Source organism: Carettochelys insculpta, chromosome 27, assembly GCF_033958435.1.
Source record: "Carettochelys insculpta isolate YL-2023 chromosome 27, ASM3395843v1, whole genome shotgun sequence".
NCBI classification, from domain to species: domain Eukaryota; kingdom Metazoa; phylum Chordata; order Testudines; family Carettochelyidae; genus Carettochelys; species Carettochelys insculpta.
The window spans coordinates 4,251,880-4,275,955 of NC_134163.1; the positions used below are offsets into that span (position 1 = coordinate 4,251,880).

The 24,076-nt window shown below is 56.8% G+C and overlaps 1 protein-coding gene across 1 annotated transcript in view; it reads left to right on the forward strand.

Annotated features, from left to right (window-relative positions):
* The window catches only part of CTXN1 (cortexin 1), a 47,911-nt gene extending 24,396 nt beyond the window's left edge, over nt 1-23,515 (forward strand). The window contains exon 2 of the mRNA XM_074978293.1: nt 17,787-23,515. Coding sequence (XP_074834394.1) covers nt 17,985-18,239 — 255 coding nt within the window. The 5' untranslated portion in view covers nt 17,787-17,984 and the 3' untranslated portion in view covers nt 18,240-23,515. The remainder of the gene's footprint in view (nt 1-17,786) is intronic.
* The last annotated feature ends 561 nt before the right edge of the window (nt 23,516-24,076 follow it).

Here is a 24,076-nt window from a genome sequence, read left to right on the forward strand (position 1 = left end):
CAGCTCCTTTGTTTTGTTCTCTGGGCAGAATGTCTGCAAAGGAAACTGAGCTGCGTGGCTCCCCTCCCCCAGCACCTCTGGGGTGCAGCCAGGCCTGTGCTCAAGGCACCCCTTAGGTGGGGTGAGGCCAGAGCCAGCGCAGGGCTCTGAGATCTCTGGGGTAAGGCTCACAGCAGCAACAGGGCTTTATTATAGGCCCTTGCTCTGCTTTGTAGCCCTGGGAGCTGTTACACAGTGAAACCATCAAGGGCCTTGAGCTCACCCCAGCTGTGCAGGTTTCCATCTCCGAGGAGCTGCCCTGTTAGTCTGTATCCGTGCAAACAGCGAGGAGGCCTGTGGCACCTCCCAGACTAGCAGATTTCTTTGGGGAAAAAGCATCTGGCCTGATCCTGGGAACTGCACCCTGGTCTCTGGATATGTTCCCACACAGCCCCATCCTGCTCTCCTGCCAGCTCCTAGGGCAGCTCTCAGGGGCTTTTGTCACTTCCTTGGTGCTTTTCCCTCCATGGCTCCCCACCTGCTTGTTCTACCTGCTCTGGCCTCCTTGTCGCTGTTTGCAGCTCCTTCCCCTGACTAGTGTGTCCTCTCTCTCTATGAGCTTGTCCATGTTCTTCCAGGCCAATGGCCACTATCCCCATTACCCTGTCTGGCCTGTGCCTGCTTGTGCCTGGGCCGTTTGCAGTGAGAGACAGCCACTCATTCCACATGCCCCTCTCCAGCCCATCGTGTCCACAATCTCTAAATCCAGGCATCTTGTTCTCTTAGCTGAGGCCTGGACCTCCCTGTGACATTCTCCAAGTCATCATGAGCAGTTATAGCCCCCCAGGTCTCGGGTCTGCAGTGCTTTTTATATTCTCTTCTGGTCTGCTCCCATGCAACCTCCAGTAGGCTTGTAACTCCCAAGTGCAGGGTATGAGTACTCTGGTCAGCTTCCCTCAAATTACACTGCAGGGCAGCCCCAGCAATTTACACCCAGGGTCCCTCCTGCAGCTCACAGCTACTTCCTGGGTTTGGCAGTTCTGTGAGCAGAGGTAATTGGGGTCCTCTGCTCCCCCTTTTTATAGCTCCTTCTTGTCTTTGAGACTCAAGCAGGAGCCAGAGAATTGGTGTGGATGGGACTCTCCCGACTGTTTCTTTGTTGAGATGTAGGTTTGCTTCACATACTGTTTCCTGCCAAAGAATGGCCACTTGACCAGGTGATGGCCCATTTAATTTTGTTGACACTTGGCTCAGTTTGTTATCTCTGGGGAGCGAGTTTGTGACTGCTCCCCTGTTGGGACCGGGCCTTGTACTACTGCGTGTAGACACTTACAGATTTTTACAACTTTACACACAATGTTGCCACACATAATGGTGAGCAAATTATTAATTATCCACAAGGCATATTTTCCTGTGCAATGTACCCAAGCCTGGTAAAGGGGTGAACATAGTGGTATAGACTGTCACCTCTGTCTCTGTCCTGCAAGTGGTGCTCCTGTGTTTCCTTCTGCCACGCCCATTTCCCTCCTCCCCCTGGATCTGCAAGCCCCAGCCCTTTCCTCACTCAGACCCCTAAGAAAATGACTCCCTCTGTTTTGCCCACTGGCTGAGAGCTAATTGCTCATTGATAGAGCCCTACCAAATTCGTGGCCCCTTTTGGTCAGTTTCACAGTCACGGGTCTTTTAAAAGCCAAAATCATGAAATTTAGGGTATTTCCATATGAAACTTCACCATGGTATAAGTGGAGGAGTCCTGACTGAAAAGTGAGTTTGTGTGTGTGTGTGAAGGTTACTGTGTATGTGTGTGGGGGAGCATGGTTTGTGGTACTGCTACCCTTGCTTCTGTACTGCAGCTGACTGTGATGGCAGCACTGCCTTCAGAGAGGGGCTGCTGGAGAATGGTGGCTGCTGACTGCGAGCCCAGCGTGGAAGGAGAGCAGCCACCAGCAGCAATGTGGGTATAAGGGTGGCCTGGGGTGGTAGCACTACCCTTTCTCTTGTGTTGCTGGGATGCTGCCTTCATGTCCAGGCACCTGGTCAACAGCTACTGCTCGTTGGTTGCCTAGCTCTGATGGCAGCTCAGTAGCAAGAGTGACAATCCTGCTCCTTCCCCCTAAAATGACCTGTAACCCCTACAAGGCCCATGCTGGTCTCTCCTGTGAGATGTGTACGCTGCAGGGGGAGCACTCAGCCCAGACTTCACCCAGGGCCAACCCAACGACTGTGAATTTGGTAGAGCCCTACTCAGTAAAATCAGCGCAGGTACCTGAGGAGTCACCCACCCTTCCCTATCCTGCCACCTGCCCTCGCTCACTGCTCTGCAAGCTCTTTGGACCAGTACCTGAGTCTGCACATGCTCCACAAGGCTGGTGGCAGCTGTATAAGTGACTCCACCCTGCCTGCAGGATGCCGCCTGCCGAAAGGGGCTGAGCTATCTGGGGGAAAGGGCCAGCTGTGCTGGCTGCTCCTTCTGCTCCAAGGACGAAGCATCTCGTTAATCAGGAACTGCTGCATTTACTTGCTATCCAACAGGTGTCCTGGGAGCATTGGCTCCAGGGCCTTTGCCTGGCCTTGCCATTGCCAGCACATGCTCCTTGCTGCGTGGGCCTCTAGGATAACTACTTCCACCTCCCTTCCAGCCTGCACAGCCCTGTGCCTGTGGGGACTAGCCCTCACTGTCGCCTACTGCTGGGATTTATTGCACCACGCACTGGGCCAGCTCCACATTTGCACATTTCAAGGAACAGCTGAAGTGTGAAGAATGTACCTGCCTGTCTACCCTGTAATAGCCCTGCAAAGCCGCGCTGGGCCAGGTCGGGCTGGAGGAGTGAGAAATGAGGAGCAATTCTCTGCTTGATTGGGCAATACCACGGAGGAGTCAAGTGTGCTCTCACATGTTTCCTGAGCGGCCTCTGTTCCTACTGTCACCCAGTCCTGGAGACCACCAGGGGCCCCTGCTCAGCCAAGGTCGGACCAGGCAGCTGCGAGGGCTTCCCAGGAAAGGTGGGCCGGGAGGACCTGCCCAGCTCCTCCGCTGTCCGTGGGGCAGGGGCTTAGCTGTGGAATGGCCACACTGGCCGTCGGTTAACTCTTCTTGGCTTTTCACTCCCCTGGCAGCAGCTGGACTCCAGACCCAGGCCAGCCACCTGCCTGCCCATGAGCAAGGCCTTTGGGAGACCAGAAGCGCCCCCAGCTCTGCACTGCACCATGTGCTTGCTGCAGTCCTCTCTCCCCACACAGCAGGAGTTAATTTTCATTAAGTTTCTCGCCATTGGCAGAGACATGAAAATCTCCCATCAGTGAAACTGCACAAATAACGGATGGTTGTAGCCCAGCCCGGAGTGAGTGCGCCTGCTTGGAGCAAAAGCCTCCGACTGTGCATTTCCTGTAACTATCTTCAAAGGGAAAAATGTTCGCTGCCCTGGGAGCTTATCCAGTGTGGTCACTGCAGCATTTCACAATAGGCCTTTGTCAGCAGTCAGGGAAGTACTTAGATTCCACTTTCAGATTCATTGCATTTCAGGATGTTGACTAATACGTGCTGGCTAGTATGTCTGTCTGTCTGATATTAACAATCTGTCTTATCCACTTTATATATTCATTAGGAAAAGTTAGGCAGAAGTAGCATACTCACGAAGAGTGGGGCAGTTATACAGGCTATCTGGCCTATACCTTTACTAGGACCTGGTTCGTGCCTGCGAAAGCTCCCATAACCCCTGGCGTGGCCAAAGTAGGTTGGAGAGTTGGCAGGTCAGGGCAGGGAGCCTGTGCTGGTGTCTAGAGACAGAAGATGCTGTGGAACAGTTCTGCCCACCTGCACGCTTAGGAGGCGCCTGGACGCCCTGGTCCCTGGAACGCAGGTGTTCAGAACGGGGGTATGGGACACGACCAGAAGAGCAAAGCAGAGAGCAGATTGGTCAGCTCCAGTTTCAGCAGCTTGTATTGTGCCTGGCATTGGTGAACAGCTGGGTGTAACTGGCTTCAGGGCTGTACCTCTGGGAGCAGAGGTTTGGGGCAAAGTGGATGTAACATGGGGTGCAGGGCCCTGGCACAGTTTGCACAACACCGTCCTGAGAACCTTTGAACCAAGCTGTGAACCCTGTACGTGATGGAAACCAACTGGGGGGCACGCCCCTCCCCTGAACCCCATGTTTGGGCAGCTGGGATGTAACATACAGAGATGGCCTCCCAAGACTGGTTAATGCTGAGCCATCTCCTCTCCTGTACTGTTACTGGTTTGCAGCGATACACCTGACTGACAGGTGGTCTCTTGCATGCATTTCATAACGGGGTAGATAAGCGTTTCTGTAATTAAACCTCTCTTTTGCTGAGACAAAGCGCTTGGGGGCATGTTGAGCTGGCTGCTGACAGCCTGATTGTTTTGCCTGGCCTTTAAAGGGCTGGTCTGTTCAAACAGCTTGGCTGACTCTCTGAAGTAATTAGATTAGCATAATCTGGAGCCAGCAATATTGCCCCACTCCCACCCCCGTTGCCACCATGTGCAGTTTGGGCAGCATTAAATCAGCACAGGGCTACTCAGAAGTGCCAGACAGCCTGCTCTGTGCCCTGCAGCAGCTGTGCCCTCAAGGGGGCAGCCCCAGCTCAGGTCACTGCACTGGAAGGAATCTGCCCAGCTCACCCCTCAGCTGAGGCGTTCAGGCATCTCAGGAACAAGCTAAGCTGTTCCCTGTTCACGCTGAGCTACTCCCGGAGGCAGCCTGGTCTTTTAGCCTGTGTTTGTACAGCACTGAGCACCAGGGCCCCCGCAGCCCTACTACAATACAGGGCCCAGTGGGGCCAGCCGCTGACTGAACCCTCCTGGCAGCAGGCTAGCAACAGGGCCAGGAGACCCCGGCTGTGACCCCAGGGCCACAATGCGGCATGACTGTGGATGGGCACACGTTGGTATAAGGTCAGAGTAACGCCATGGTGTGACGGAGAGCAGGATTTGACCCAGCATGTGGTACAGGACCACGGGTTAGTGGGAAGCTTGTGCGTACAAAGGGTGGTGGTGGCTGGCACCTTGGCCACTGTCCATGGTGGATGTTGGAGCTGTGATTGCTGGCTGCCGCTGCCCCTGCAGTGCCAGTTCCCGGAACCAGGCTGGGCTGTGCTGTGACCTCTGCCTGTCATCTGTGCCTGTTCCCTTGTCGCTGAGCGAGGGGCAGGCAGCCGTGCAGGGCTGCACCTTGTGTGGACCAACACAGGGCTGCCTCCTGCACCTTGAGGGCTGCTAGGCACATACTGCCCTGAAATGTGTCAGCATGGCCACTCCAGCCCCAGCCCTGCTCTCACAGGTGCTCGGACGGCCTCAGAGTGGAGGCAGAGGCCATGTCTGGCCATTCCTCAGTCCCAGAAGCCATAGCCAGCTGTACCCCCCTACCCAGTGGAAGATTACTAGGTTCTTGTTATTCATTTTGTAAGGAAGTCATTAGCACTCCTGACGCATCACTGCAGCCTGAGTACATAGTGTGTGGACCACCTTCCCCAACATCATTGTAATTAACAGACCAGCTGGATTTTTCAGGAAATTTCCAGATGTTTGGCTGTGTCTTTGCTTGCATTCCTCTTTTGAAAGAGGTGTGCAAATGTGGTAATTCAAAAATGCAGACGAGGCATTCACATTTGCATATTTGGCATCTCATTTGCATATTATTTCAAAAGCACTTCTTTTGAAAGAAGAAAGCCAGTGTAGACGCTACTCTTTTGAAAGTAAACCCGTCTTCAAAAGAGCCCTTCTTCCCATTCGATAAAGGACAGAAGGATTCTTTCGAAGATGGGGTTTTCTTTCGAGAGAGCAGCACCTACACTGGTTTTCTTCTTTGGAAAGAAGCTCTTTCTAAAGAATATGCAAATGAGATGACAAATATGCAAATATTCACCTCATTTGCATTTTGAATTTACCTTATTTGCATGCCTCTTTCAACAGGGGAATGCAAGTGTAGACACAACCTTAGTGATGAATCCCCTTCACCATAGGATGGCCTCACACTGGGGAGGATTGAACAGCACTAGGACTTTAGTACTTTTGCTGCCCTGGCACTGCCCTTACTGCTTGGGCACCTGTAAAGTCCCTGGTTTTAGGTGCTGTAGTAATTCTGCAGGGTGAATATTTCATAATGAATTTTTTAAAAACAATAAAAATCATCTGCTGCTCTCATGTGGCTTCTGAAACACAAGCTGCTGTCCCAGGGGGAAAGGCCGTTAAATCCAAGAGCATCACTTGGGTTGAGTTTCAGCTTCCGCCCAGCAGGAGCCGGTAACAGTTACATTGAGAGGCCCCTTTGACCAGATCATGGCAGGAGGTTTGCAGCAGCACCTGCCCAAAGCTCCACAGGTCGGCCGTGCCCTGTGTGGTTGGATGCTTTAGGTCTCCAGGACCCTGCACACAGGTGCTGGGCCCAGGGCTGGGGGCGGGCGCGCATCACCTGGGAGTAGTTTCCGTTCCATCCAGGTTTACAGGTTGGGTTGATGGACTCAGCACCGGCTGTACAGACCGTGCCAGCACTCACAGAATCATAGGGCTGGAAGGGACCTCAGGAGGTCATCTAGGCCAGCCCCCTGCTTCAAGCAGGATCAGCCAGGACCTTGTCCAGCCGGGACTTAAAAACCTCAAGGGATGGAGAATCCATCACCTCTCTAGGCAACGCATTCCAATGCTTCACCACCCACCTGGTGAAGTAATTTTTCCTAATATCTAACCTACACCTTTCCCTCTTCAACTTCTGACCATTACTCCTTGTTCTGCCATCTGACACCACTGAGAACAGTTTCTCACCCTCCTCTTTAGAGCTCCCCTTCAGGAAGTTGAAGGCTGCTATTAAATCACCTCTAAGTCTTCTCTTCTGTAAACTAAACAAACCTAAATCCCTCAGCCTATCCTCATAGGTCTTGTGCTCCAGACCCTTAATCATTTTTGTTGCCCTTCGCTGAACCTGCTCTAGCAAATCCACATCCTTTTTATACTGGGGGCCCCAAAACTGGACACGATATTCCAGATGTGGCCTCACCAGTGCCGAATAAAGAGGAATAACTACTTCCCTAGATCTGCTCGAAATGCTCCTCCTAATGCACCCCAGTATGCCGTTAGCTTTCTTGGCTACAAGGGCACACTGTTTACTCATATCCAGCCTTTCATCCACCATAACCCTTAGGTCCCTTTCCATCGTACTGCTGCTGAGCCAGTCGGTCCCCAGCCTGTAACAATGTTTGGGATTCTTCCGCCCCAGGTGCAGGACTCTACATTTCTCCTTATTGAACCGCATCAGATTTCTTTTGGCCCAATCCTCCAATTTATCCAGGTCCCTCTGGATTCTCTCTCTACCCTCCAACGTATCTACCTCTCCCCCCAGTTTTGTGTCATCTGCAAACTTGCTGAGGGTACAATCCAGTCCCTCATCCAGGTCATTAATAAAGATGTTGAATAACACCGGCCCCAGAACTGAGCCTTGCGGCACTCCGCTTGAAACAGACCGCCATCCAGATATTGACCCATTGACCACTACCCGTTGGGCCCGACCATCAATGCATGAGCAGAACCTTGTTATGCAACCGACGTGCCAGCAGAGGCAGGTCCCTGTGGAACGCTGAGGCTGGGTGAGATGTGGGCAAGGGCCGTTCAGAGCTGGTCACCCTCCTCAGGGCACTGCTGGCTGCCTGCCTGGCCATCAAACGTGGCTGTTCTGCGAGTGCTGCAGTGCCCAGGGGGTGGGGTCAGGCTCAACGTGTTGCTCTCTGGTGGGGCTGGTGAACCTGCCTCCCCGGGCTGCCTGCAGCTTGTGTGTTGGGTCTGGGTGACGAACGGGACAGGCGTGTGGTGGGAGGCGGCAAGAGGGAGCCTGGAGCCTTTCTCCTCCCTGTCTGTGGAAACCTGTCCGTCAGGCCCACCCTATCAGTCTGTGCCCTCCAACCCCCAACTCTCCTGCCAGCCCCAGCTCAGCCCTCTTGCTGTACACACTGTGCCTGCCTCACTGGTCCCTTTGAGAGCCTCCTTCTGGTTCCTGGGGACAATTCCATCTGCGCCCCAGCACGCTGGGTGTTTACCAGACACAACATCCCCTCTCCGACTCCTCTGCAGCTGCTTCACCCAGCCATCGGCCTCAGGCCTGGCCTGTGCCTGGCGAGCAGCCCCAACCTCAGGACCTGCTCGGGGGCTTGGCCCAGCTGATGTGCAGTGTCATGGGGCGTCCACTGTGGGATGCTGGAACCTGCCTCCCTGGAGCCCTGCCCCAGCAACCCTCCAGATCCCCATGGAATCCCACCGCCCGTCCCAGGTGTGTTTGCCTTTGGGAGGAGAGAGGCTCTCGCAGCTGTGGGCAGCCCTATTGAGGCGGCGCAAGGCTGCGCATGGGGCCCAGGAGAGGGCAACGCTCACAGAGATCTTGGGCCTGGCCTGGAAGCACAGTGGGCAGGAATGTATGGAGCCCTGTGGAGAAGGGGCTGTGTGGGGGGTACGCTTCAGGCTCAGCCAGAGCCAGTGGGGCCAGTTTGGCTACACCACCCTGCAGCCACTCCGGCTGCCGGCCCGGGGCAGGGGCTGGTTGGGTGAGGAGCAGCTGCAGCGCGGCCGTGGCGGATGGATGAGTGGCTCCGTGGGGCAGGGTGGGGAGATGGACTTCTCCTGGGGGGTGTCTTGGGGTGCTGCGGCCTGTGCAGTGCAGTGCGTGAGCGAGAGCCCTGCCCCCACCCCATGGCACCAGGTGTGGAGAAGGCCATGCCCGTGTTGCCCGCCTGGCACTGGGCCCTTGCAGCGACTGGAAACCCCTCTGGAGAGTTTGGGTGCTGCCCCCCGAGCAGCAGGAGGGTGAGCTGAGCCCTTGCCCCGCCCCCCAGCTGGCCCCTGCAGCCCAGCACCCCTGCCTGTCTGGCTCTGCCGGCTGCCAATGAGGAGTTGGCTCCGATTGCTGCTCCACCTTTTATTGTAATTGATTCTGCATCGCCATAGGAACCTGCTCCAGAGCCAGCGGAGCAGCTGCCTCCGGCGTTCTCCCTCCCAGCGGCTCCTTCCCAGAGATGGCAGGCAGCGCAGTCGGGAGTGGCTGGGCCTGAGGACTGGTCCCAGGGCCAGGCAGGTACATCCCCTCTTGCAGTGGTGCCCGTTTGCGGGGCGGGCGGGTGTGGCAGGGTGCAGGGAGGGGCCCTGTAAATCCAACGGGCACAGGAGCGATGGTGCCGCCTTGTTGCTGAGCAGCGAACTGGCCCATGCAACAGCAGCCTTCAGGACGGCTCGGGGCAGAGCTCTGCTGCTGGGGCTGCGGCCAAGGAGCTTCTGCCCGCACGGCCTTGCTCTTGCTCCCCGGCCCTGCCTGTGCGTCTGGGCCATGCGGGCTGTGTGTGGGCTGGAGCATGCCTGTTGCTGCTTGCCTTGTGCGAACTGTGCCGCAGCCAGGGCTGGCAGAGGAAAGCTGGTAGGCTCCTTTGCTGCCTGATCCTGGGGGATTTGCCCTCTTCTCTTGGGCAGAAGAATCGCTGGGTGCTGGTGGGGGGGCCAGGCCCGGCACTGTAGTCCAGGGAACAGTGGTGGGGCCGCTGTCAAGGGACTGTGGCATCTCTGTGCCAGTGCTGCATGGGGCTGTGGGGTGGCATGGGATGGGCTGCACAGCCCCCATCCTGCCCTCTACTCATGCCCTCTCCTGCTGCGGGTAGCACACGCCCTTGTGTGCTGCAGGGAAAGGCAGCGGAGCAGCTGTGCCAGAGGCTGGTAGAGCTGCGGGCAGACAGGGCTGGAGGCAGTAGAGGGGCTGGGGACCCCGGTGGGGGCAGGCTCTATGCCAGGGCCCACAAAGTGTCTGTTGATCTCTGGGGTCCAGGGAGGCCCCGGCAGGGTCAGTAGAGCCTGGTGCTGGCCACAGGGAAGGGAAGGCCTGTGGCACAGGTGGGTCCAAGTGGGGCTGACAATGGTGAACTCTCTGCCCGGTGTTGGGAGCAGGCAAGGGAGGAAGACGGAGTTTCCTGAGGCAGGAGGGAATCAGGCTGGAGGCAGGAACCTGCAGGGAGCAGTGCAGGCTGCACGCCCGCCCCACTGTCATGGCAGATGCAAGGCTTCCCAGGCAGCTCTCTGCCTGGGCTCTCGGGGGGTGGTGGGTGTTTGACTCTGGACTTGGGAAAGGTGCTGGGTGCCTCCAGGCGAGGATAGAAAATGGCAGGAACTAGTCAGGAGTCCCAGCCATGGCTCCCAGGTCAGATCACACCCCTGCTTGTGGCGCAGGGAGGGATGAGCCTCTGCTGGAGCCAAGGTCCTGCAGCTCTCAGCCTGGCAGCTCACAAGGCGCTTGCAAAGGTCAGCAACGTACCCACAGCATCCCCTGGTCGAGCTGGGCTCTGCTGTCCAGGGTGACGGCAGCGGAGCTCTGCAGGAGGGTGACATACCTGGAACTCAGCCCTCCTGCCAGTCGCTGAGCGGCACCTGCTGCTAGACACCCCCCATGCAGAATGGGGTGGTAATGGGAGGGCAGATTTGGAAACTGGTCTTGCAATCGGGCTGCCACTTATCCAGCACTGAACTGCAGCCACCTCTGGGGTGAACGCTGGCGCTTGTGCCCTCGTGCAGAGTACACCTGGGCAGCTTCTGGTCAGAGTGAAGCAGAGGGTCGTCTCCAGTGGGAACCACTTTCAGTTGTTACTCAAGGCAGCAAATAAACTTCTAAAGCTGGTACCTCTCCCCACCCCCTCGGCCACTTGAGCTGGGACTGTGCCTGGGAGGGAAGGTCACACACACCCCTCCAGAGGGGCAGGGCTGGCCTGGGATGTACAACTGTCTCGTGGCAGTGAGATCCTAGTGCAAAAGTAGGTTATATGTGAAGTGAAAGTGTGCTGGGGTGCGCTGGAGCTTTCTGTGCAGGGCGGGAAATAATTCTTTCCAGGCCAGGATGTGTGTGCTGCATTTTCCATCAGTCTCTTATTTGCTGTGACACGGACATGGCAGGGCTTGTACTGGCTCTGGCAGCTGCCCAGTAACCCACTGGGATTCCTTTTTCTTTGGCATCAGCCATAACCTTTCCTGAAACAGGAGCCCTAAGCCCTTTAAGATGTGAGTGACGTGCTCCGGGCTGATACCACTGAGCCACGCATGGGGCTATGCTTCCCAGCCGCACACACCAGCTGCAGCTGTGGGCAGGTGAAGGCACAGGCCAGCCTCGGGCAGGCAGAGGCAGAGAAAGTGGGTTCAGCTTTGGAGCATGTGTGGAGAGGGCTTGGCTGCTGTGGCTTGGAGCAAACTAGCGTCTCCATTGGACTGGGACCATTGGACCTGATCCTGGGGTCCCCATGTTCTGAGCAAGGGCTGTTTCCGAGGAGGTGATGTCACACATGCATTGAGGTGCTCTATAGAGACCCATGCAGTAGACACAATACAGGAGATCGGAGGTTAATGACCAGGGGCACACAGGGCCTGACCCTGAGAGAATGGAGTTTCCTTAACTACGTACCAGGCAGCTTGACAATGCCTAAATCACATCACTGGCTGGCTGTTCCTGGGGACGCTGCATAGTTTTTAACCATCACTTGGAGATGGCAGTTTCCAGGGCTTGAGGAGGATCCCAGCCACCAGAGCTTCAGACAGCTGTGACCCGGCAGAGGGAACCTGTCAGCTCCATGCCCAGGATGTCAGACTCAGTCAGCCGCGCTCGCCTGTGGGTTACAGCCTCTCTCAATGGCCGGGGGCTGGGCCTCTTTTCTAAGCCAGCCAAGTGAAGGAAGCCCGACCCAGTTCTGTCCCCCAGCTGTGAGTGACAGCTGGGGTGCAGCACCTTGCCTGCAGTGCCTTCAGCATGACGAGTCCCTAGTAAATTGGCAGCGGGTGCGTCTGCTGACTGTGCACATGTGCACAGAACAACATTTATTCTGCATGTGGGTGGAAGAATTAGCAGGACCCCTGCGGCACGCCTGAGCCTGACCCCCTGGGAATGGCCTGAGGCCACTCTGGGGGGCCCAGGGATCGCAACACCCAGATGTCTGTATGCAGCAGCTGTCGGGGTGGTTCATGCAATCGCCAGGGAGAGGCATGTTGCTCTGCCTAGTGACTGTTCCCAGAGCTGCTTTCTGGAATTAGACTCTTGCTCGACTTTGGACACTACTGGTGCATGTCCATGTAAACAGTCCGGCTCCTGCTTCCAATGGCTGGTAATTGCGAACAGCCTGAGAGTTACCAGTAACACTGAGAGGATGACGCCAGCACTGAGCCTGTGGGCTGGGAGCCTCTGTGCCACTGACCACCGTGCAGCCAAGGTCTTGCCAGGATCAGGCCCTGAGTGCTGGGCTTACTGAAGCTGAGCTAGAGGCTGCTCCAGGTGATCTCCCTGGCTCTTGCCCCATGTTCCCAGAGCCCAGCCTCACGCCAGCTGTAGCCGGGAAACCTGGTGGGCTTTGTGTGGCTCAGGGCGAGGAGGGGCACAGAGGGAGGAGCTCTTTTCGGAGCCCAGTGGCTGGCTTGGCAGATGTGGCACTGGGCACAACCTCGGGCCATTCCCGGGTGGGACGGGCTCAGGTATCCAGCAGGGCTCCTGCTGATTTTCCCCATCTGGGGCAGAATGAATTTTGTTGTGTACACTGAGGCCCCTGTGGATGTGTACCACCTGGGCAAACCTCGCTGCCGGCTGGGGGCTCTGCTAATCCGCTGGGCAGAGCTGAACCTCTCCCGGGCGGCTGCCCAAGTGCTCAGCTCACAGGGAACACTGGTGTGCCGCCCTATGGCTCAAGGTAGGCCCTGACTCCCAGACAGTCCCTGTGAGGGCACCACCAGGCCCAAAGCGACACCATCTAGAGACGGAGACACTTCCTCCTGCTGGCCCTAGAGATCTCCCCCTGGGGACAGGAGCCATCAGCCTCCTTCCCTCAGACCCCGCAGCTGCCCTTCCGCAAGACAGGTGCTGGGAGAGGGTTGGGGACATCCTGCCAGTGCACTGGGCCTCTCCAGAGCCTGGCTCCTCCCCAGCTCAGCAGGAAGTGTGACCCTCGCCCTGCAGCAGAGCCTGTGGGTCAGCGCAGGAGCCGTCGGACAGCTGCAGAGAACTCGGAGCGAGCACCACAGTTCTGCCAGCTCCCCAGTTTGTCTGTCCTTCGTCTGTCCAGCCTGACTCTGGCAGCCATGACTTCCCGGACTGGGCCTGCCTTGGTAGAGGCAATTGCCTAGTTGTGGTCGGTAACTCGCCTGCTCTCCGATTTAACAGTCACGTTTCTGGTCCTCGTGGTGCTGCTGGTGTTAGTCACAATTGCTTTCCTTTCTAACCGGATTCTGCCCCCATTAAGCCAGTGGCTTATCTCGCAGGGAGGTGTTCTTAGTTACTAAGGGAACCTGAATCTTAACAAAAGTCAATGGAATATTCCTTAACCACCAGCCGCATTCATTACCTGCTGTGTTCGGAGCAGCAGTGAGGCTGGGAGTGCAGGGGAGGTGATGGCTGTGTGGAGGTGCCCGGGCAGAGTCCCAGAAACCGGAGGAGGCAGACCCTCATCAGCTCTGCATTAGGTGACTAATTAGAATGGGGTCCTCAGTGCTGCCGAGGGTCCAGCTCCCAGTTCCAGCCAGCCCCTGCGCAGCATTGCTGCAGGAAGGAGTCCTCCAGTGGGGGTTCCTCTGGAGCTGTGTCCCCTGGGGTCTGGGGGAGGCTAGAGTGCCCTTGCAGCCTGGCAGAAGGTGTGGGTGGGGAAGGGGGCATGGCCAGAGGAGCAAGGTTCTCTGCTCAGCCCCCATGACGACTGGCCTCAGCTGTGTGCACAGTGAGCTTGTCTCAGGGGAACGCTGCTCACAAAGGGCACGGCTACGCTGCGACTGGGCATGAGCCTCCTGCCCCTGCTGGGGCTGGAAGCGGAGCCAGTCCACACGCCCAGGGCCCAGCCTGCCCGGGGACAGTGCAGTGATGTTGGTGCTCTCAAGCAGTCAGTGGCTCTGTTGTCACATCCTGAGCTCAGCGATCATGCCCAGAGGTCAGTGTCGTTAGCCCCATGTTACCGACGGGAAGTGAGGTCGGGGGGAAGGTGACAGACAGCAACAAAGCAGAACAGAGCCCCTCTCTCCTGAGTCCCTGTCCAGTGCTCTACTCACTAGGCAACACTGCCTCCCTTGCAGGCTCTGGCCTATGCCAGGGCAATGGGGCATGCCACTGCCCATGGGGCACCCCAGGAGTCACCAAGCCTTGCAGGGGAGTCAATCTCACCAGTCTTACTCATCCGTTACCCCTGCCACCTCTTACTGCCCCCATGCTCCTGTCCTTACCTGTCTCTCTGTCTGGGGGCTCCTTGCCCCAGGAACACCCAGGATGTGGCCAACACAGCTTGCATCTGGCGATACTTTGTTTAGGCTGGCTTCTTGCAACCCACTGAGCACCTTCCCCCAGCCACGGGGCACCTTTCCTTGAAGCTAGGGAGACGTGAGGCTGTATGAGTCACTCCTGGAGCAGTCAGTGAGTGGCAAGGCCCTGCATGCAACTCTGCCAGGAAGCCTGGGACTGCTGTCTCCACTGAAGTCTGGGCTGACAAAGCTGCACTGCATGGACATTGGACTACTGAATCAGCAAATGGGGGAGAGTCAGGAGGGGTCCTGGATTAATGGCACAACAGGATCAGTAACACATTGACCATATTGTTTTCTAGCATAAATAACAAAATACAATACACACAAAGGAGAGAGCAACTGGGAGACAGCCTGGATGTGGGCTGAGCAGGTTGCGTTCACTCTTGGAACAGCTATGCACTAGCAAGGCCCAGTGCTAACTAGCTCAGATTTGTTGCAAAACACCCAGGGTATGATGCTTTGCTTAAAGCCCCAGCTCCAGGACTCAGGGGATTCCACAAGACTCTCACCTTTCCTTAAACAATGGATCTTGTTAGCCCATTTGACTGGAAACATTTGGCCTCCTAAGGGCTTTGAAAGCCAAAAGCAAAGAAGCAGAACTTCCTGGATGATGTTTTAAAAATATCTGCTGGTTTTACCTGGCCAATCGGCTGGGAACCCACATTGCAGCCATGCCGCTCTTTGCTACATTGGGCCAGACATGTTGCATTCTTCCCTGCCGCTAGTGTGCAAATAAAGGACTAACGGCTGCTTGGGTTGCCCCAGGTAGTACCCACAGCTCTCTGCTTCTCATGCTGCTGTGGTTACACTGTAGGTACTCCCAGCTAATGGGAGCTGACCCATGCACATAGGGCTCTGGTCTCCAAAGCTGATGCTTGGAGCCGCTTTCTGTCACGCCACAGTCAGTCATGGAACTTGCCTGGGCTCCTTCCCCACCCTGCACTGTACTGAGCAGGGGCTAAGGGCAGGCTTATTCTGCAGGGCTTTGCCCACTGAGCCTGTGTCTGCAGGGAAACCAGTAGCTACTCCACGGTTGGGCTGCTGGCTGGGGCTGGAGGCTGCATGTGTGGGGCACACAGGGCACTAGCAGCTGTGGCTCCGGCGCTGTGGTTGAAAATGGGTCGCTAAGGAACACAACTTGACTGGTCTCTCCTATGCCCTGATGAGTGCTGGGCCTGGGGTGCTGACCCTACACCCCAGTGCACACAGCAGGGGCACGGCCAGAGGCTGCAGACAGGCACTTGGAGCCTGGGGGTGTTGCACAGCCTCCCCTACCCCCCAGAGTACAGGCCCTGCTGGTGGTGGCTAAATGCCAGCCAGAGCTGACAAGAGGCAAGGGAGGGGAGGGTGGGAATGCAGGAGGGCTTGCATGGGGGCAGGGGGTCCTTCTTTGGCAGCCTGTCCCATACCATCCTCCAACCTGTGGGGCTCCACAGCCTGTATGGGCACGATGGCTTGCTGCAGCCAGTGCCCCAGGGACGCTCCTGGTGACGGGGCCAGATGAGTCTGGAGATGCCTCTCAGAGGGTTCCCCCAGTCACCTGGTGCCGCATGGACCCACCCGAGCCCTGTGCGCAGGGGACAGGCGAGAGCCCAGGGCTGGGACTGTCACGGCAGGAGGTTCTCTGAGCTCCTGCAGGCTGTGCTGCGGGGACCTGGCTGGACAGCACAGTGGAGGGTTGGGGTCAGGACGCAGAGCCTGAGAGCCCATCTAGCCTGGAGCCGAGGGTGGAGCTGGGCAGGGCAGGTGGTGTGACAAGACGGGCTGGGCTGGGACTGTGTGGCTGTGAAGGGGAGCGGAGCAGTGAGACTGGCCCAGCCAAGGGCACAGTTGCTGCTGTCAGGGCTGATGACAGCCCTGCAAGCAGGACAGGCTCTGGGGTGCGGGTGCTGCTTCCTGGCCCAGGCCCAATGCGCCTTTGTCTGCGTGCTGCTTGGAACCCATCGTTGTGATCAGCTCCCTGAGGGCCTGGGCCTGTGCTGGCCTCTCTGGCCTGGTGTGTTAGGCAGGGCTCAGCACCGAGCACCTGGGGTGCTGGCCTTCTGCGCGGACCCCTGGGATCAGGCAGACTGGGGGCACCGCTGGGAACTCAGCAGGCTGCAGTGCCAGCAGGGCGGTCTCCACGTTCCAGCCAGCGTCTGGGCTCTGTCGGCTTGGCAGGTGCAGCGGTGGGCTCGGCGCATGTACTGCTGAGCTGCCTGCAGTCAGCCAGGCTGGGAGTGGAGCTAGAGGCCTGGGCCTGTGAGGTCTGGTTCAGCGCTGGCTCTGGGAAGGGGGACTGGTCCCAGGGCTGACACGTTGTGGGGGAGGTGTTCCTGTCACAGCCTCGCCTGCTGCGGAGCGCTCGGTAGCTCCATGGTTGCGTTTGAGAGACTGATGCGACACTTGGCGGCCCTCCACACCCCGGCGCTGGAGAGCTCTGCAGCTCAGCCCCCTCCCCTCAGCCTGACATGGCCGGGGGGGCTGCAGTGTCTGTGGCAAGCAGCTGGCTCTGCTGTGATGGGGGTAGGGTGCGTGTGCAGCTCTCCCCATGCTGCACCTGTGCCCGGAGCCCTCTGGAAAGGGCCGGGTCAGTGTCGCCCACAGGGCCCTGCTGGGAGAAGCTAGTGCTCGCCCCATTGCAGGCTGCCCAAGGGGCAGAGAGCGAGCAGGCGGGCGGATGGGCCAGAACAGAGCTGAACCGAGAGGCAGGAGACTGTCCTGCTTACCTCTTGAGAGCCCCCATGGGGCGCTGCTTCCCAGGGACCCTCCCAGCAGGGTGGTAAGTGTGGGGGTGTGTGGTAGGTCTTTGTCAGGTGCGTGGATTCATCTCCATGCCTCTGGCAAAGTGGGCTTTCCCCACAAACGCTCAGGCCCACGTAAATGTGTTGGTCTCTAAGGTGCTCTGGGCACCTCGATGGTTTGCCAATGAACCAGTTTCATGTTGTCAGCTGCGGCAGTGGAATGGCTTTGATGGCGGAGGCCTGCGGTGCGGCTCACTCGGGGAATGGGGAAGACGCAGGGGCTGCGTGAGCAAGGGATGGGTGGAAGGAGCGGCTAGGGAGCTGGAGAGGAATGGACAGGATCAGGTGAGAGTATGGGGGAGGGATGGGTGGCTGGAGAGAGGAGGGTTGGAGTGTGGCGGGCAGGTGGAGTAAAGGGAGTTGGTGAAAGGAAATAGTGGCATAGTGACCCCTCTGAGGCTTCCCAGGGGAGGGCCCCGTCTCCCGCGGGGGAGCCAGCACCGCTCCCTGAGCCCTGCAGGACCAGGTGCACTTGGCAGTGGAGGAGAGCAAACAGCAGAAGTGCTGGGGCATGGCAGGCCGGGCAGGGTCCTGGAGCACTCCCTGGGCTCCCGGGGACGCGACTCTGCCAGCATCGGAGAGACGTTACTTGCAAAAGCTGGTGGCTCAGGCTGAGGGCCCGTTCCCCGGGGTGGGGCAGCGGCTGGGGCAGAGGGTCAGGAGTAGCCCTGGGCTAGCGGGACATGTGAGCTCCCTTCAGCCAGCAGCCTCATGCCCTTCTCCTTCCCTTTCAGGAGCGCTGAGCCGGAGCTGGGCAGCTGCAGTGGGGAGTGAGTGCAGGGCCCCAGCCATGGACTAGTCCTGGGCTGCTGAGCGTAGGCTGAGCAGGTCCACGGTGGCTGCCTGTGTGCTAGGCTGGGAGGATGGGTGCCAAGTGACCAGCCTGCACCCTGGCCCAGCTCCCTGCGTGGCGGGCGTGCTCCGGCACTGCAATGAATGATGCCTCGACGCTGGATTATGAGCTGCTCTCGCCCTCCCTGGCAGAGCCGCCCGCCGGGGGCCTGGGCATGGACGCTGAGCAGAAGACGGTCTTCGCCTTCGTCATCTTCCTCCTGGTCTTCTTGGTGATGCTCATGGTGCGCTGCTTCCGCATCCTGCTGGACCCCTACAGCCGCATGCCCGCCTCCTCCTGGACTGACCACAAGGAGGGCCTGGAGAGGGGCCAGTTTGACTACGCGCTGGTGTAGCAGGGCCAGGAGCGCAGGACCCCACCTTCGTCCTGCTCCGCTCCAGGAGAGCTGGCCTGCCCCACCCCTACCCTGCCCGTGGCACAGCAGGGCCTGCCTGGCTTTGTCTTGTATCCGGCAGGTCTCCAGTCGCCCCGAGGCTGCAGCACTGCGTGGCTTGGATATCTGGGGGGATCCAGTAAGGGGGTGTCTGGGGCAGGGCAAGTCATCAGACCCCCCGCAAAAGCACTGAATTGTGCTTCCCAGTGTTGTGTGCTATGGGCATGGGCATGGGCCTGGGCCTGGGTGGGGCTGGGGTGTTGCAGGTCAGGTTTCTCGGGGGGGTCAGGGCTCGGTGGCTACATTCCAGACACAGCCCACGGCTCCTGCTGCCAGCCAGCTCCTGCAGTTACTGGTGTCGCCTGGGGCAGGGCTGGGGGGTTGTGTCTGGGAGCGGGGGCTGTTATAGACACCTCCAGTGCTGGGTTCTGTGACTTTCCCTTTGGTCTGCCGGTCCCCAGGCAGCTGCTGCCCCACATGCAAGGGGCCCTGTTTCTTGAGGGCTCCCCGCCTAGGCCCTGCAGAGAGCCTGAGGGCACTGAGTTACAGGCAGCTCTGTGCACCGGAGGCCGATCAGGCAGGGTTCGAGTCTTGTGGGGCCACGGTAAATTGGCCCTTCGGAAAGTTGCCCTGAGGTACCTGGGCTCCTAGGCTCGTAGCGAGTGTGCATGTCTTAGTGTGACTTGCCCCTAGTGTAGGTCTGCCTGAGCAGTGTGTGCTGCCCTGGCTGGAGGACATGCCTTGGCCCTGCAGCTGACGACAGCTGTGGCCGTGGGTCACCAGGAAGCTCAGCCCCTGCGCCCTGGGGGCTGTAGTGACAGGCAGGAATAGCGCACCCTGGTGAGCCCACACCAACCCGTCTGAGCCTGCTCCTGGTGCCCTTTTGCAGGTCTGCCTGTGGCACAGTGCCGGGGGGCTGGCTCTGGAGTGGGGAGGGGTATCGCTTGCCCCTCACAAGTGATCCACCAGCTGTGGTGACATCTCCCGGCCACGGTCGCAGAGCCAGGCAGCCTTCCAGGGCAAGTCAGCCGCTGCAGCTGGCCGTGGGCAGAGGGGCAAGCAGCGCGGTGTGTGTGAGGGAAGGAGCTGGCTGTGCCAGGCGCTGCGCTGCAGAGGGTGCTGCCCCCGGGGCTCCCCCGAGCTCCTGCGGCTCTGCTGCCACACAGCGCTGGTGGCCAGGCGGAGTGGGCTGAGCCGCAGGCAGGCGACAGGGCTGCTGGGGTGCTGCAGGAGGCCTGCACTCTCCTCTGGGCTCCAGTCAGTGGCGTTGGACACATTGAAGAGTTGGGGGGGGGAGCTAAAATCCGTCTCCCCATGCCCACCACTCATCTCCAGCCGAGAGCAAAACCCCGTCTGGGCCTGGCACAAGCATCAGAGCCCCAGGTCTGCAGGGCAGCAGGCAGGACCCAGGGCTGGCAGCTGAGCCCCCAGCCGCCGTATGGGGCTGGCAGCCAGGATCCTGTGGCACCTCCTCCCTCACTGCCCCCCAACCAGCCTATCCCTTCCTCCTCGCACCTCCCAAGCCCCTGCTCTAAGTCCCCTGCCCTCCACCCCCTACTTCAGCTTCTTACTGGTGCTGCCCCATTGCCACCCCCAAGCCCTTGATAGGATGGGGCCTGCAACCCTGAGCCCTGCGCTGGGGTTCTAGGCGTGGGCTGGTGGGAGGCTTGGGGAGAGGACGTATGGCTGAGGGGCTGTGCCCGGGGAGAGCAGAACCTCCTCCCAGGGCTGCAGAGAGACTTAGTGCTCTCCTGGGCGCGGTAGAGGGGGCCTAGCTCTGTGCTCAAGGGCCTGGGGCTTCTGGCAGAAGGGGCGGGGCTGCGGCTAGCCTCTCCTGTCAGCCCTTCAGGGGAGCCTGGAGTGTGCTGCTTGGGGCTCTGGCTAGGAGCCCCGGGTCCCTTTAAATCACCGTGCCCCAGGGCAGCTGCTCCTCCCCTTGGGCAGGGCCCTGTCGCTGTCCCAGAAATAAAACTGCACCTTGGTTAAACGTGCCCAGCCCAGCTGCCTCCCTTCTCTGCTTCTTGTCATAGCTACACTGTGTCCCTGAGAACAAGCACCACCGACCCCCTGCACTGCACATCCTCCCACAGGAGCCAGAGCCAGCCACGCTTCCTGTGTGAGCAAGCCCCAGCCCCCACCCCACCCCTGCCGCTGCATGTGAACCAGAGCTTGCCCTATGAATCCCCATGAGCCAGCCCTGTGTACCACCACCTCCCGTAGTGTGAGTCAAATCGGTTCTGTGCCCTCATGCAAGGAACAATAAGAAGCCTTACAAGGGTATTGGTAAATGGTTCAATTATCAGTACAACTGCAGAGATGGCCATGTATTGTTCAATACTTCTGTATCTGGGAAAAGCCAGAGGATGTAGACAGATGAAGAGGTAGTAGAAGAAGAAATGCTTTCTGTTCCAACAGTAATTCAGGAGGATGTTAAAACTAGACATTTTTAAATCAGCGGGTCTGGTAATTTAAGTCCAAGAGTTTTAAAAGAGCTGACTGAGAAGCTTGCTGGACTATCAGTTTTGATTTTCACTGTGTCTGGGGAGACTTGAAAATTCCACAGGGCCAGAAGAAGTGAATGTGCATATATTTAAAAACGTAAATGAGACAAGTTGGAAAATTATTGGCCTGTCAGTGTGTCATTGATCCTAAAAAATACAAAGTAATGAAACAGCTAATGAAGAACTGGCATTAATGTAATTAGTGCCATTCAGCATGGCTCAATGGAAAACAGACCCTGCCAAACTAATGTGATATTTTCTTTGATGAAATTACAACTTTGATTGATACTGCACAAAACTCTGATTAAAAATGAGAAGAATATCAGATTAATGTGGCACACTTTAAATGCATTACAGACTGGCTGACCGACAGGCCTCAAAATGTAACTGAAAACAGGGGCTCATCACTGAGCAGGTGTGTTCCCAGTTGTTCCCAGTTCTTGGCCCTCCTCTGTCAAACTTTTTTATCAATGACCTGTAAGGAACCAGAGAACCACCATGGGTGAAGTTTGCAGATGTGCGAAGCACTGAGGAGTGATAAATGCTGGAGAAGACAGGTCACCAGTAGTGGGAGATCTGGCTCACTTAGTAAATGGATGCAGTAGGTATCCGATGCCTTGACCATACCTTAATCCCAGCTATTGCTCTCTGGCCTCCCTTCTGACTAAATGCAGCCAACTGCCCCCGTGTAGCTTCCAAACCATTAGCTTCCTCCTTGAGTACAAGGTGCTGAGGAGCAGTGGGCCTGTCCCAGCAGGTGGACATCATGTCTGGGGAGCACAAATTTATTTAGCAAAGGTCAAACTACACAGTCCCCAGGAAAGGCAAACTCTGAGCCTCTCTGCAGCCCTCACTCCCTTGGCCCTGGTGCTGGTTGCCTGGGTACCAGCTCTCGGCTTCTGCTCTCTGCTGTCCTGCCTCCAGCCTTGGTTCCCGCACGCTGGCTTAGAGCCACCAGGTACGTCCCACTGCTCTTCTCTGGCCCCAGGCCTATGGCATGGGGCTGTCATCCAGCAAACCCCTCTTGCTGCTCTCTCACCTAGGCACCTCCTCTGGCCCCCTGAATCCTGGCAGCAATTCTCTGCTGCATTCTGGTCCCACTCCCACTCTGGCCAATCCTTTCTTGACTCACCAGGTTGCTCTTGAGGCCTCAGGTGCCTTCTTGTAATCCCACTTGGAGTGAGCTGGTGAATCACAGGTGCAGTGACACTGCTCCCCCTAGAAAAGCCAGTGTCAGGCTGGAACATGTCCTTGGTGTGAATCAAGGACCAGGAGTGCATAGGGAAGGTGTTAAACCAATGAGAAATAACTTGTGAAACCTGCCAGTCAAATGGGGCCACTTCTTATTTCTCCAAATCCAAACTGCTCACCCTTTCCCCAGACTCAACAGTCGTTTGCCTTATAAGTCAGAACTTCATCTTTCTATGTGAATAATCTGTCTTGTTCCTCCAGTGTAATGTCTCATGTCCTATGAAAAGCCCTGAAAGATGTGCAGTGTGTTAGATATAATCGAACAGGAAATGGCCCTGGTCCTCTAGATTTAGAAAACTAGGAGGGATTTTGTTGTCTTTGTGAATGAATGTTCCGCTCGAGAAGTATCCATCGTACGGCATGAGAAGAGATAACAATACTGCATAGGACTAGATGGGGACATTTAGATCATCAAGTATTGAATGGTACAAGCACTGAACCAAGGTATAGCTTTGGAATATTAAGAGAAATTGCTTAAATGGCAGGGGGGCAATTCAAAGTCATGTTTAATACTGACATATAGTCCATGAAATTACAAAACACCCGACAGACAAGTAAAAGGAGCCCTGAAGACTTTGTTATAGGCCATCACCATCTACTGGCCACTGATGGAAGTAACAAACATGGCTGAAGGTTGAGAGCAATTCAGAAGGAAAAGCATTCAACTGACACCTTCCAGAGAGGCCTGGATTCAGGGGACCTCAGAGCTTGCTGAGCCCAATAACAAGCTACTCTTTGTGTTCAGGCTCATGGGGTGGTGATGAGTTTTGAACGTCTGATGACTCCCCATGTGGAGATGATGGTGTTCATTCAGGCTCACAGCTCTAAAGCCAAGGTGACTGGCGCCATAACTAAGATTTAGAGTGCAGAGTTTGAAGCAGCCGTGCGGCAGCGATCCCCATCCCAGGGTTATGAAGAAGTGCGGAGAGACCGTTTCAAAGATTCTGCCACTGTTGTAGAAGACGAATAATGGCAGGTTTGCATTTGCTCACTAGGTCTGTGTATTTCAGGTAACCAGACTGGGAATGTTAACTAGCTACTGTGCATATGCGTGCGCCTCCCCAGGCCGAGGAGACTGAAATAAGAAGGGTTAAACTGCAACTTTAAGCAATTACTTTTGGTATTTTAGACTTGCCCCTTTCATATCAATCCATCCAAATAGCAGGGACCACATTCTTCGAGGTGCCTTTAAAACAAGTGCATCCTTACTCCTTGAGAGGCGCTAGGAGTGTATTCAGTGTATTGGAAACACTACAGAATTGTTGGTTAAAGATAGTCCTATGGAATGAGAACACTTGGTGATTTGCATTGTTCCTTGGTAAAACTGCTGAGCCTCAACCCTAGTCTATGACAATTGCTTGCAAGATTATATTTATATGTTCAGTAAATGCCTAAGAACACTGGTTGTGTCTACACTTGGTTGACGAGCTGTTGATTGTATACTTGTGTGTTTCTGGGTGAATTAAATAAACTGTTGACTGGTTAAGAGCATCACATGCTCAGTTGGGGTCCTGATTTAAGAACTATTGTCCCAGGTGTACCTTGACCTGAAAAGAACCTTGCATTTAAATTCGTAAGCCACTGTACCTTGGAATCAATAGAAAGTAGCCTAATCACATTCCCTGTCTCGATTGGCTACAACACAGATATCTTTAGCAAACCTACTTTCAGTCACAGATTACAAGGTAGAAGGGCCTACAACAACCTCCTGCCCAGCACCAGCCAGAGGCTTGCCCCAAACACTGCCTAGACCAGAGTTTGGAGAGAAAGAGCCAGAGCTTACCATGATTCCTGGGAAATGGGTCAAATGGCTAATTTCCCACACTAGTAAAAATTCGCAAATCAGACAAAATGTTCCACACATGGATGGAAAAGATTGAAAGCCGCCCCCCCGCCCCCGCCCGCCCCGCTCTGCCCCGCCCCCGACCTTATGGTACCACATGAACCTCTGAGGGACCAGCCACCTTGCCAATGCTCCTGAAGAAGGAAGCTGCCATCAAAGATATCACTCCATCTGGGTGAGTGAAGTGAGCACTCCCCCACACC